The sequence below is a fragment of the Eublepharis macularius genome, chromosome 2 (assembly GCF_028583425.1).
Source record: "Eublepharis macularius isolate TG4126 chromosome 2, MPM_Emac_v1.0, whole genome shotgun sequence".
Classification (NCBI taxonomy): Eukaryota; Metazoa; Chordata; class Lepidosauria; order Squamata; family Eublepharidae; genus Eublepharis; species Eublepharis macularius.
Window position 1 is genome coordinate 229,259,236 of NC_072791.1, and position 13,080 is coordinate 229,272,315.

The 13,080-nt window shown below is 44.2% G+C and overlaps 1 protein-coding gene across 1 annotated transcript in view; it reads left to right on the forward strand.

The window, feature by feature from the left end:
• Positions 1–13,080, forward strand: part of DYTN (dystrotelin) — a 42,967-nt gene that overhangs the window by 8,844 nt on the left and 21,043 nt on the right. The window contains exons 5-7 of the mRNA XM_054970137.1: positions 2,946–3,046; positions 3,295–3,366; positions 6,186–6,349. Coding sequence (XP_054826112.1) covers positions 2,946–3,046; positions 3,295–3,366; positions 6,186–6,349 — 337 coding nt within the window. The remainder of the gene's footprint in view (positions 1–2,945; positions 3,047–3,294; positions 3,367–6,185; positions 6,350–13,080) is intronic.

Here is a 13,080-nt window from a genome sequence, read left to right on the forward strand (position 1 = left end):
AGCTCCCAAGTCCACGCATTTCTGCTACATTTCCATCCATTAAATATTCTAGCCTCAGTTGAGGTGATGGTATCAGCACATTAGAGTGTCCTCCAGGATTCGCACCTGGTCCCAGCCGTATGCCTGGGCAATTAGTAGAGTCCTCTGGCTCCATGGTCCTCGGGTTCAACTCCATCAACATGATGCCGGTAGCTAACCTCCAGGGGTATTGGGTTCAGAGGAAAAAAGGGATTCCTGCCAAAATGTCAGTTCTAGGAATGGCAGTCCATGACAGATAGATCCCCAAACCCCTCACAGCAAGTACTCCAGGGTCTTGGTTGAAAAGGTTTTATTATAGAGATCCATTAAGTTCACAGGTCCTTCCAAAGATGAATAGGATTGGCAGGAATGAGAATACAAGCATATGCACTTTGATATAAGGAGCAGGATTCCCCCTCCCCTGGGGCAGTTAGCAAAAAGGCGCGAAAGTCCCAGTTCTCATGAGAAACACAATAGCTTTGTCTGGCCAGAGAAAGCCAGAAGATTACAAGGAATTCGACTTCCTCTGTCTCTTGCGAAGAGTTACACTTTAGTACAAGGTCAGGAAGCAGGCTTCAGTGATAACAGTCTCAACATTAGTACTTTTGGTTTTAGGCAAGCTCAAGATGGCATGAATCTAATGGTACATGAGCATAATGAGATAGCATATGGATACACAGTATAAGCATAATCTTGGATATGGATATTGGTACATGACATTATGATCAAATCAATACAGGGAATAGAGAACATATGAATGGCATGGATAAATGGTATGCAGACATGATATGTGCCCAACATCTGCCCCACTCCCAAAGTTCTCGCACTTGGCATCCCTAACTGGAGTGCTTGGTGCAAAGAGACATTGCCTACTCCCAACATTTACAACAGTCTTCTCTGAGCACCATTTTGATAAGAGAAGTGTTGCGTAGTCACAGGCCTGTCCTTTCTTATATGCGCAAATTTTTATTTTTAGTATCTTAATATGTTTCTAACCCTCATGGCTTCAAGGATAAGCCATGGGCATGTGAGGGCAATGGGACATATGAGGGCAATGCTTAGTGGAGTTTCGAGGGCCAGAGCACAGCATGCCTGAGTAGAAGTTCCATAGCCAGGACATGATTCTGCAAATGCCTATTTGGCAGTGATGCTCAGCATTCTTGATTTTTGTAGGCGTCAGAATGGGGGCGGGGATGTGGATCTTAGTTTTTGGTTTTAGTGCAGAGTTTGCATTTCCTTGGTTTCAACTAGCAGGCTTTCCTCTGGCATCTGCATTTTGCATTTTGTATTGAGGACCACTCAGACATGCTGTTCCCCCAAATGCATTCTGAAGTGGTTCATCTTAGAGCCAAGCTAGAAGTGACAAATTACACTTGAATGGCAAGTGAACAGACTCACATGTATTCCTCCCTGTTCACTTGCGCTCCACTTGCGCTCCACTCGATCACTATGTGATTGAATGGAGTGCAAGTGGAGTGCAAATGAACAGGGAGGAATACATGTGATTGAGTGGAGTGCAAGTGGAGTGCAAGTGAACAGGGAGGAATGCATGTGATTGAATGGAGTGCAAGTGGAGTGCAAGTGAACAGGAAGGAATGCATGTGAGCAACTGGAGTGCAAGTGAACAGGAAGGAATGCATGTGAGTGAGTGGAGTGCAAGTGAACAGGGAGGAATGCATGTGATCGAGTGGAGTGCAAGTGAACAGGGAGGGATGCATGTGAATCTGTTCACTTGCCATTCAAGTGTAATTTTTCACTTCTAGCTTGGCCCTCAGTGACGGCTGGCTTTCCAGGCAGAGATCCTTGGGAATGGCAGACTGTGCATCCTTTGTTGCATTAGCCCCCCCCGGATAATACACAGCTATTCTGCTACGGTTACAAAAACATTCTTTCGTGTATTGATTTGCTGTCATTTTGTGATATTGTGGTCACATAGCTGGGCCTAGCATGTGTGTGTCTTTTAAGAAAAAGAACAAAAATGTTCTAGCCTCTGCGGCAACCATTACCCTTGTTCTTGCCCCTGGGTCACGATGTTTTGATTGCATTATAGGAATGGAATGGGTTTTATCCTGCCCCGATCAGCTGCAGTTGCTTTGATTGCTCTCTCGGGAGATGGTCTGCTCACTAAATACAGAGGTCAGGAGACGACATTTTTTCTACGTTTTGTCTGACAAATCACTGAAAAATAGGCAACTTTTGCCCAATTAGCAATTCAGGCCTTTCTAGGCATAGATAAAAAGTGCAAAATTTCCAAGGGAATTAAAGGTGTCAAGAAACAAGACAAGTTCTCTCTTCCTCTTTTTTTCTCCTTTTCCTCTACTGGTCAAGAGGTGCAAGGAAGGGAGGTGGTTGGAGAGAGGCCACAGTTTCACTTTAAGGTGGTTTAGAATGGGCAGGCTTAAGCATGAATGAATTCGCCAGTGGTCTCTGTATAATTGTGTAATCATCATATCTGCATCCCACTAGGGCTGCCAGCCTCCAGGTGGGGCCTGAAGGTCCCTTGGAATGAGGATTGATCTCTAGACTTCAGAGATCAGTTTCCCTGGGGAGAAAATGGCTGCTTTGGAGGTGGAGCCTATGGTACCTCCCCCAAGCCCACCCTCCTCAGGCTCCACCCGTAACCTCCAGGAATTTCCCAACTTGGAGTTAGCAACCCTAATGCTCCACCCTTCCTCTAATGAGCTCAGGAGTGTGTGCGTGGGATTTTTTTGCTGCAACAAGCCTGTGGGGCAGGTTAGACTGGAAGAGTATAACTGGCAAAGGAAGCTGTATGACAGACTGGGGATTTGAAACCTGTTCTGTCCATTCTGGCTAGTGATTTTCCAGACTGTACTTTGTTTACTGGGTTTCAAATGACTAAATGGAAGTTGGAAAAGGACTCACTTAACTCTGCCGGGATTCTGATGGATATTCTCTGATGTTGGCAGGTCTCTTTAGGCTCTATGCAACTTCTGCAGGAAGGAATTCCAGCCAGGGTGTTCATATTACTCGAAATGGCGTGAGGAGCCTGCTTACTGACTTGCTCCAGGTAACACAGCCGGTGTGCAATGTGGGGTGGGGCAGTCAAAGGGTAACTCCCAGGCTGGCTGTCTGTTTAAAGAAAAGGGTATATCTGTAAGTAAGCATGAATGAAATTGCCTGCGAGGGGCTTAAATAAACATCTGCTATTCCAGTTTCCACAGTTATGACTTGGTTTTATTCAGTTACCATTAATGTGATCACAGCTATCATGTGTGGAGGGATTACAGTAATTTTACATTTTCTTTTTTGTTTCAGATCTTGACTGTGGTGGGAGAAAGCCATAATCTGACTTATGTGGAAACTGCCATAAGTCGTTGTTTCACTGGGGTAAGTGGAATAGTGACTGGCAGCCTTCCCTGGCAGAAAAGGAGTTTCTCCAGCAGTACCGGCATTAGTGACCAAAAACGAGCTTAATTCCTCAATCTCTTTGTTCTTTGTCACTTCATCTCCAGTGCCATAAAGGGACCCTTTTATGGAGTCTCTTTATCTATCCTGCTTTATAAAAGGCTAAGCGTGTTCAAGACAACTCACTTTCTACACTGGTGCACCTCCAGAGGGCGCTGCTGTGGAGGGAAGCCCAGATGAGGCAGCCAGACCTCCAGAAAGTATGCCACGGTGGGAAGCCCAGGCCGAAATCAGGCATGGAGCAAGCGGCAATGCCAACCCCCTCTTTCACCCAGCTGGGATCTGGAGCGGAGCAGGTGGCAATGCCCGCCCCCATTCACTCAGCTGGGATCAGGTGCCGAGGAGGTGGCCATGCCTGCCCTCCCACCTTAATCCAGCCGAGATCAGTGATGGAGGAGGAAGGAATGCCCACCTGCCCCTCCCTTTCTAGAGCCCGTTGTATTTTTCCCCACAACGGGCTTTGTTACTAGTCTACCTAATACATTTTTATCCCTCACTTTCTTCAAGGAGCTCAACCTGGTCTATGTTGTTCACCCCTTTAGTAGGGCAATGCTTTTTAGGTTTTTAGCATATGGATTTGAGGACAGCTATCATCATCAGCTGTGGCTCAGTGGCAGAACATCTGCTTGGCCTGCATGTGGGAGAAAGCAATGTCTGGGGTACAAAAAAAGAGAGGAAGGCCCTTCAGGGGGCTGCAAGGTCTAGATGGATAGGAATGTGAGGGGAGCGTCTTTCCTTCTAATGAGCGCCATTTCCTTGTCTTGCCTCCAGATGGGCACTCTCACCTTGCCTCAACACGTTACCTCTTTTACGAGTTCTCCACGGAGCCGGCCTGTGCTCCTGGCACACACACATTGCCTCAAGGGAGGGAGAACGCCTGCCTTCCTCCCAAGCTTTTTTCCCCATTCAAAAACATTGCAGAGGGGAGACATTTCCCCATTTCCATTGCTCCACGTGGAGGTATTTTGTGCAGAAAGGAGAAAACGCTCCTTCCCCACACTGTTTTTGCACAGGGGTTGTGGGGAAGCTTGGGAGAAAACCAGGGGCTCTCCCTTTCCCAGTGGTAGCTTTTCAAGCCCATTTGCACTCTTGTTTTTTTTAATAGAATAGAAGCCAATCCCCAAGCTGATGTGCGCAGAGCACAGGTTGGCTCTGTGGAGAATTCGTAAAAGAAGTAATGTGTAGAGTGACCATCAGGGCCCGATCCTCCTCGGAAACTCTCTCTCGCGCTCTCAGCCAGCTAGGCATTTATCAATAACATTTGATTTAATAATAACATTTGATTTATATACCGCCCTTCAGGACAACTTAATGCCCACTCAGAGCGGTTTACAAAGTATGTTATTATTACCCCACAACAATCACCCTGTGAGGTGGGTGGGGCTGAGAGAGCTCCAGAGAGCTGTGACTAGCCCAGGGTCACCCAGCTGGCTTCAAGTGGAGGAGTGGGGAATCAAACCTGGCTCTCCAGATTAGAGTCCCGTCTCCCGTGCTCTTAACCACTACACCAAACTGGCTGTCTCCCCTTTCCTATCAATTATGCTAGTTCTTAAATAAAACTTTCTTTATTCTGTCCACATAACTGTTGAGATGTACAGAGATTGCCAACAATGCAGAAGGCCCCAGGTTCAATGCCCGGCATCTCCAATTGAAAGGGCCAGGCCGTAGGTGGAGGTGCAAGACCTCTGCCCATGACCCCAGAGAGCAGCTGCCAGTCTGAGTAGCCAGTCCTGACCTGGGATGGGCCTGATTCTGTAGAAGGCAGCTCCAGGTGTTCACCACAGGATTTGTTCTTTGTAACTTGAGTGTTCTAATAGCCTTCCAGGAACTTTTAGGCTACCCTATTATCTTCCAGAGTCTTTCTTGCCTGACACATACATCAGAAAATTTATGCAGTGTTTCTTGGAAACCTACTCTAGCGGGCACACCCTATTCCATACCCAAATACACTGGTGACCGTTAATATGGCTTTAAAAGCCCCAAGAGGTAGCCAGCTTCCTAAAACAGTTATCTTTCACAGACAGCTTCAAGAACCATCACGTAGCCTGCCTTCCCTTTTTCTAACCCTATTTTGTTGAAGACGTGAATGTTTTGCCATGTACTTGCCTAAGATGCCTGTGAAACTGGGTTTTTAAATTTGGGTTAGAAGAAGTAATCAAGTATTGATTAGTGCAACTTTGCTGTCTCTCAGTCACAGTGGACTGTTTCTCTTTTGGCCAGCCAGACAGGCAGACATCATGACTACCACTGTGGCTAACACAGAAGCAGAAAATGGCCGACTCCAGCCACAGTTGCCCTTTATTGCATGTTACAAGAAGCTCCAGGTGGAGTGTACCTGGATCTGCTTCGGATCCATCTAGTAAATTTAGTGGGAATCAGGCGTGCATGGTGATGCGGACATCTGTTCCTCATCAGCTGCTTGTGTGTCTCTCTTCCTTGCCAAATTAAGGCAAAGTATCAACGCTGCTTTCTCAGTGCCAAAATACACATAATGTGTAACACGAGTCAGGCTTACAGGTACCCAACTCGACTCTCTCACACGTTCACATAATTTGGCTCTCAGAGAGATTAGCTGAAAAGTCTCAATGTCTTCAAGCTGTCACAGTTACTGTGACAATTTTTTTCACCCAAAACACACACATACACAAAAGCAGGTTATTCCAGTAATCAGTTTTAAGGAAGGAATAGACTGCATGCATTATGTGAATCTGTTCAAGTTAATTTCTGGAATTCTCTTCCAGATTTTCACCGCAGCAATTGGGGAAGAGATATTCCTCTCTTGGCTCCAAAGTGAACCTGCTCTTCTGCTTTGGCTACCCACCTGCCACAGATTGTCCGCCACAGAAAGGGTTGCACACCAGGTCAAATGTAACATTTGTAAGACCTTTCCAATAATTGGACTAAGGTGCATTCCGTTATAATGAATATCTGAACCCTGTTATGTGCAATAAGGTGAAACCTCTGTTTCTTTTTTTTTTTTAAGAAATTTTTATTGGTGAGTACAAAATTAATACACATATTCCCCATCTTACCTATATTATATCAACCCCACCCTTTCCCTCCCCCCCTCCTTATAGACTTCCAACAGCTTTCCAACCCTTAACTTATCCTATTACTTAACTTATTTTCAACTAAATTCTTCTAGATCATATATGTATTATGTCTTTTACTCTAAGCATTTTCAAATTCTTTTATATATACTTTATCAAATCCACTAATATATCTATTGTCTACATCACTATTTAAACTGTATATTTTTAATAAAATCTCCTTAATAGTAATACTAGCTTAGATTAATCAATAGTAGGGGTGTGCAAAGGCACCTCGATTCGGCTTTCCCGATTCGGGTATACCCAAATCGAGAAGCTGATTCGGGACTAGCCGAATCCCAAATCGCCAAGCCGATTCAGGAATGGTGATTCGGGATGATTCGGGATGATTCGGGAAAGCTTTTTCAATGGGAAAAAGCCTCCCCCAGGCTTCTCTGAAGCCTGGGGGAGGCATTTTCCCACCGAATCAACCCAAAATTGGTGGGGGCCTTACTCTAACTCCCCTCTAACAACCCCCCAAGTTTCAGACAGATTGAACTTTGGGGGGCCATGTTATGGCCCCCCAAACCAGGTCCCCCTATCCTCGCCTATAAAAGGGCATAGCTTTAGGTTGATGCTGCTGATCTTCATTCATTTTTTCCTATAGGGAAAAAATGAAGAGGCAGGCTTCCTTTGCCAGGGGTGGCATTTTGCATGCAAAATGCCCCCCCCAACCCTCAGGGGCCCTTCTCCCACCTTTTCTCCCACCCCCCACCAAGGCTCAGCCTGCTCCCACTTGGGGGGGCATTTCATGGCCTCCCCAAGTAGGTGCTCTGTTCTCCACCAATTCCACCTGGGGGAGGCTTGACTTGCCAGGGGCAGCATTTAGCATGCAAAATGCCCCCCAACCCTCTGGGGCCCTTCACCCACATCTACTCTCACCCCCCCACCAAGACTCAGCCTGCTCCCACTTGGGGGGGATCTCATGGCCTCCCCAAGTAGGTGCTCTCAGCCCCCAAAGCCCACCCCCCACTGCCCCACACAAAGCCAATTCCCCCCCAGCTGCCATACACAGACCCAAATCCCCACATTAGCCCCTCACTGACCCAAATCCACCCCCAGCTCCCCACACCCATAACCCCAGGAACAGGCTGACCAGCCCTCCCCCTTTGTTCCCTATGCTGGGAACTTCCAAACTCTCTTTCCCAGGGCAATTCCGCACAGCCCAGGGGTGCCACAATGGTGGGCACACTTCTGAGTGCCAACTTGTCCCTGGGAAAGAGCACCTGACACACAGACAACCACCCCCTGACACCCCCACCACCTACAGAGAAGGCTGGCCAGCCTGCCCCATTGTTCCCTATGATGGGAACCAACTGCACAACAAAGAATAAAACACGAACAACACAAAATAAAGTTTTTTAAAAATTATTTTCTCCCTTTCAAAGTACAAGTAGGCAAAGCATTATGACACATTAAACCAGCAGTCCCCCACACAGAAAAATTAACACAACTCACTTAACATCAGAGAATCACAAAAGCACAATTCCTGTCAAAAACACTTTATTTCTTGAACAGCTAGGTTACACAGCAGGGGGGGGCACACCAAAGGGCATTCCAGCATTCCACCTCACAAAAATAACACAACTCACTTAACATCAGAGAATCACAAAAACAATTCCTGTCAAAAACACTTTATTTCTTGAACAGCTTTAGGTTACACAGCAGGGGGGCACACCAAAGGGCATGGCAGCAGTATCTTACACAAAAATAACACAACTCACTTCACATTAAAGAATCACCCCAAAAATTGCTGTCAAAAGCACTTTATTTCTTTAACTGCTTTAGGTTACACAGTAGGAAGGCACAACAGGGCATGAAAGCAGTGTACTACACAAAAATAACAACTCACTTCACATCAGAGAATCACCCAAACACAATTGCTGTCAAAAACGGTAAAGTGAGTTGTATTATTTTGTGTAGTACACTGCTATCATGCCCTGTTATGCCCTCCTACTGTGTAACCTAAAGCAGTTAAAGAAATAAAGTGTTTTTGAAAAGAATTGTGCTTTTGTGATTCTCTGATGTTGTGAGAGTTGTGTTATTTTTCTGTGTGGGAGACTGCTGGTGTAATGTGTCATAATGCTTTGCCTACTTGTACTTTGAAAGGGAGAAAATAATTTTTTAAAAACTGTATTTTGTGTTGTTTGTGTTTTATTCTTTGTTGTGCAGTTGGTTCCCATCATAGGGAACAATGGGGAGGCTGGCCAGCCATCTCTGTAGGTGGTGGGGGTGTCAGGGGGTGGTTGTCTGTGTGTCAGGTCAGGTGCTCTTTCCCAGGGACAAGTTGGCACTCAGAAGTGTGCCCACCATTGTGGCACCCCTGGGCTGTGCGGAATTGCCCTGGGAAAGAGAGTTTAGAAGTTCCCAACATAGGGAACAAAGGGGGAGGGCTGGCCAGCCTGTTCCTGGGGTTATGGGTATGGGGCTGCTGGGGGTGGATTTAGGTCTGTGAGGGGCTAATGTGGGGATTTGGGTCTGTGTGTGGCAGCTGGGGGGAATTGGGTTTGCGTGGGGCTGTTGGGGGTGGGCTTTGGGGGCTGAGAGCACCTACTTGGGGAGGTCATGAAATCCCCCCCAAGTGGGAGCTGGCTGAGCCTTGGTGGAGGTGGGAGGAAAGGTGGGAGAAGGGCCCCTGAGGGTTGGGGGGGGGGCATTTTGCATGCAAAATGCCACCCCTGGCAAGGGAAGCCTGCCTCTTCATTTTTTCCCCATAGGAAATAATGGAGGTCAGCAGCAGCAAGCACAAAATAGGAGATTAGAAGCAGCAATCTAAAGCTATGCCCTTTTATAGGCGAGAATAGGGGGACCTGGTTTTGGGGGCCATAACATGGCTTCCCAAAGCCCAATCTGTCTGAAAGTTGGGGGGTTGTTAGAGGGGAGTTAGAGGAAGGCTCCCACCAATTTTGGCTTGATTCAGTGGGAAAATGTCTCCCCCAGGCTTCAGAGAAGCCTGGGGAGGCTTTTTCCCATTGAAAAAGCTTTCCCGAATCATCCCGAATCGCCCCAAATCACCCCGAATCGATTCGGGGCATGCCGATTCGGGATTCCCCTAATTGATTCGGGATTCCCCAAATCACCCCGAATCAGGGTGATTCGGGATTTTTTCAGGATTCGGATTCCCCAACTGCATAGCTAACTTTTTCATTACAGGTAAAGTTACTTCTCCATTCTGTTTGTAAAGTCACAAATTAATAGTTCTCAAACTGCCACAGTCCTCCTTTCACATCCCATTTTTTTTCTAAGTATTGTTTCAGTTTCCCCCAATCTGCAATGTATTCTCCTGGATCAAGATCTTACAGTTTTCTTGTCATTTTGTCCATTTCTGCCATGTACAACAATTTGTAAATCCAATCTTCTGTAGTTGGTATTTCTTGCACTTTCCATTTCTGCGCTTATAAAAGTCTTGCTGCTGTAGTCATGTAAAATAACAATGTACTGTACTGCATTGAAATATCTTCCATTCCCAAGTTCAGTAGCAGCAATTCTGGGTTCTTATTTATTTGGGTTTGCAAAACCTCATTAATTACTTCAATTATATCTCCCCAGTATTGCTTAGCTACCTCACAAGTCCACCACATGTGATATAATGATCCTTCATGCTTCTTACATTTCCAGCATTTGTCTGACATGTTAGTATTTCCTAGCGCGATTTTCTTTGGTGTTAAATACCACCTATACATCATTTTATAGACATTCTCTTTAATGCTGGTACAAGTTGAAATCTTCAACGTATTTTTCCATAAATGCTCCCAAGATTCCATTGTTATTTCTTTGTGAAAGTTTATTGCCCATTTCACCATCTGGACTTTAACTGTCTCATCTTCTGTGTACCATTTTGAAAGTATTTTATAAATTTTCAAAATTTCTTTTTTTCCTTCTTGAAAAATCACTTCTTCTAATTCCATATTTTCCAATCTTATTCCGCCCTTTGAACAGTCCGAGTTATAAAGATCTCTTATTTACCGGTATTGGAACCAACCATAGTGAGAAGATAACTCTTCTTCTGTTTTAATTTTTAACATTTTATGTTCCATCGACATTATCTCTTTATAGGTTAGACATTGTTGTTCATTATAAACCGCTCTCGGATCTATTACTTCATATGGTACTACCCATGAGGGAATACCACCTTCCATATAATTCTTATATTTCTTCCAGATTGTGAAAAGGCTTTTTCTAATGTAGTGATGCAAAAACATAGAGTCCGCTTTAACTTTATAGTACCACAAATAGGCATGCCATCCAAACAGTTTTTTATATCCTTCCAAAGCCAACAGTTTACGGTCTTTTAACATTATCCAATCTTTTAACCAAACCAAACAGATTGCTTCATAATATAATCTTAAATTTGGCAATTGCAGGCCGCCTCTTTCTTTCGAATCTTGTAACACCTTCATTTTCACACAAGGTTTCTTGCCTGCCCACACAAAGTCCGAAATTTTTCTTTGCCATTTATCAAATTGCTTGTAATCCCAAATGATTGGAATTGTTTGCAACAAAAACATCACACGTGGTAACACATTCATCTTCACTGCTGCTATTCTTCCCAACCATGACAAATTTAATTTATTCCATTTTATCAGATCTCTTTCTATTTGTATCCACAATTTCTCATAATTATTTTTAAATAAGTCTATATTTTTCGCAGTCAGCTCAATTCCTAAATACTTCACTTTGTTAGCTACTTCACAATCTGTAATCTCCATCAATTCTTGCTGTTTTTGCTTTGTCATATTCTTACACAATATCTTCGACTTCTTTTTATTCTGAAACCTCTGTTTCTAATTGTTTACAGGCTAAGAACAATTCACTGAATTGTTTCAACAGTCATGTATTATTCCTAAGTAAGGCCAGGAGTTGTAGTTCCAGGAGGGGAGCCTAGAAATCCTTGCCAAGGAATTCTCAGCAACCTCAGAAAACTACAACTTCCAATATTCTTTGGGGGAAACCAATAAAGAACTATAAAATGGATAGGCAGTGTATTCTTCATTTTTTCTAGAGGGTCTCCCAAAGTGGATATTTGGCTACTTTGTTTTATAGAAAGCCTGGGAAAACACAAAGTTGCTGCCCTGGTTCTCTTGATGTTGTGCATGGTTGGCTAAAGGGGAGTTTATTTATTTATGACATTTATAGTCTGCCTTTCTCATTGAGACTCAAGGTGGATTACACAATGTGAGATTAGTACAGTCAGTATCAGGAATATTTCCATAAACAATGCCATAGGATACAGGTTCACAAAGACATAGCATTAGTGGGAATCCAATACAACATAGTGGTGGTCTCTGGTTCCTAACTCATTAGCAGATCATTTGAGATCCCCTCCCTAAAATACAGCCCTCCTATCTGAGTAAAAAGCCTTTTTGAATAATTGGAAGGGCAGCTAACAGGACAGAGCTTAATTTGAGCCAAAGTTCGCCACGGCATGCCAGTTTTCAGTGTTTTTATCTGAATCATTAAACGAGTAACAGTGAGAATGTACACTAACTAATCCTTAGACACACGGTTTTATACCATAAAGATTATGGTTGGCTACAATTCATCTTTTCTTTCTTTTGGCAGGACTTTATAAAGGGCTATGAAACTTAAGCTACACAGAAGTAGAGATAGCAGGAAAGTTAATGAGATGGTGGGAAAACCAAATGCTTAATTAAATTAATGCAACAAATTGTACTTCTAAAGATAAACAAAAAGTTATAAAGGTGGTATGTGCCAAGTACTGTGGCAATATGGTTATAATGCCAAAAGGATAGAATCATAGAATCATAGAGTTGGAAGGGGCCATACAGACCATCTAGTCCAACCCCCTGCCCAGTGCAGGATCAGCCTAAAGCATCTCTGACAAATATTCATCCAGCTTCTTCTTGAAAACTGCCAGTGAGGGGGATGTTTATATCTCATATTTATCTCACTCTTTCTTCAAGGATCTTAGGTGATATACATGGTTTTCCTTCTCTATTTCATCCTCACAAAAATCCTTTGAGAAAAGTTAGCCTGAGAGCGACTGCCCCAAAGTTATCCAGGGAGCTTCATTAGGCAGGGGAAATTTGAATGCAGGTTTTCACTGCAGGTCCAGCCACTGGCTCTCTGTACCATAGATCCCTCCCTATATATGCTGCATCTTTAGTTGTTAGCCTTGAACTGCAGAAACTCTCCTTACCTTAGTTTTTTATCACGACAATGGTTTTTGTTTGTTTTTTTACTCACCGAATGAGCATAGCTTCATCTTTTCACGTAATTCAACTTTGCAACTTTGGACTTTGTCCCTCTGGAGATACTGAGAACGATCAGTTGTTGAGAATGAAGGGATGTAGCCGGCCTGACTCAGAGTAAAGACAGATGTAAGATGCTAAGAAAAGTCACCACAGTTTCACCATTCCTGCTTGCAGGACTTAGGGTCCACAATAAGCATTACAGCCATATGTACCAAGAGATCAAATGCTGGAAGAGCCCTCAGTCTTACCAGGCATCTGGTAGAGCCATCTGCCCTTTCTTTAAAATAGCACATTCTTTCACCTAAGTACTCCCCCTCAAAAACCTCCTCACA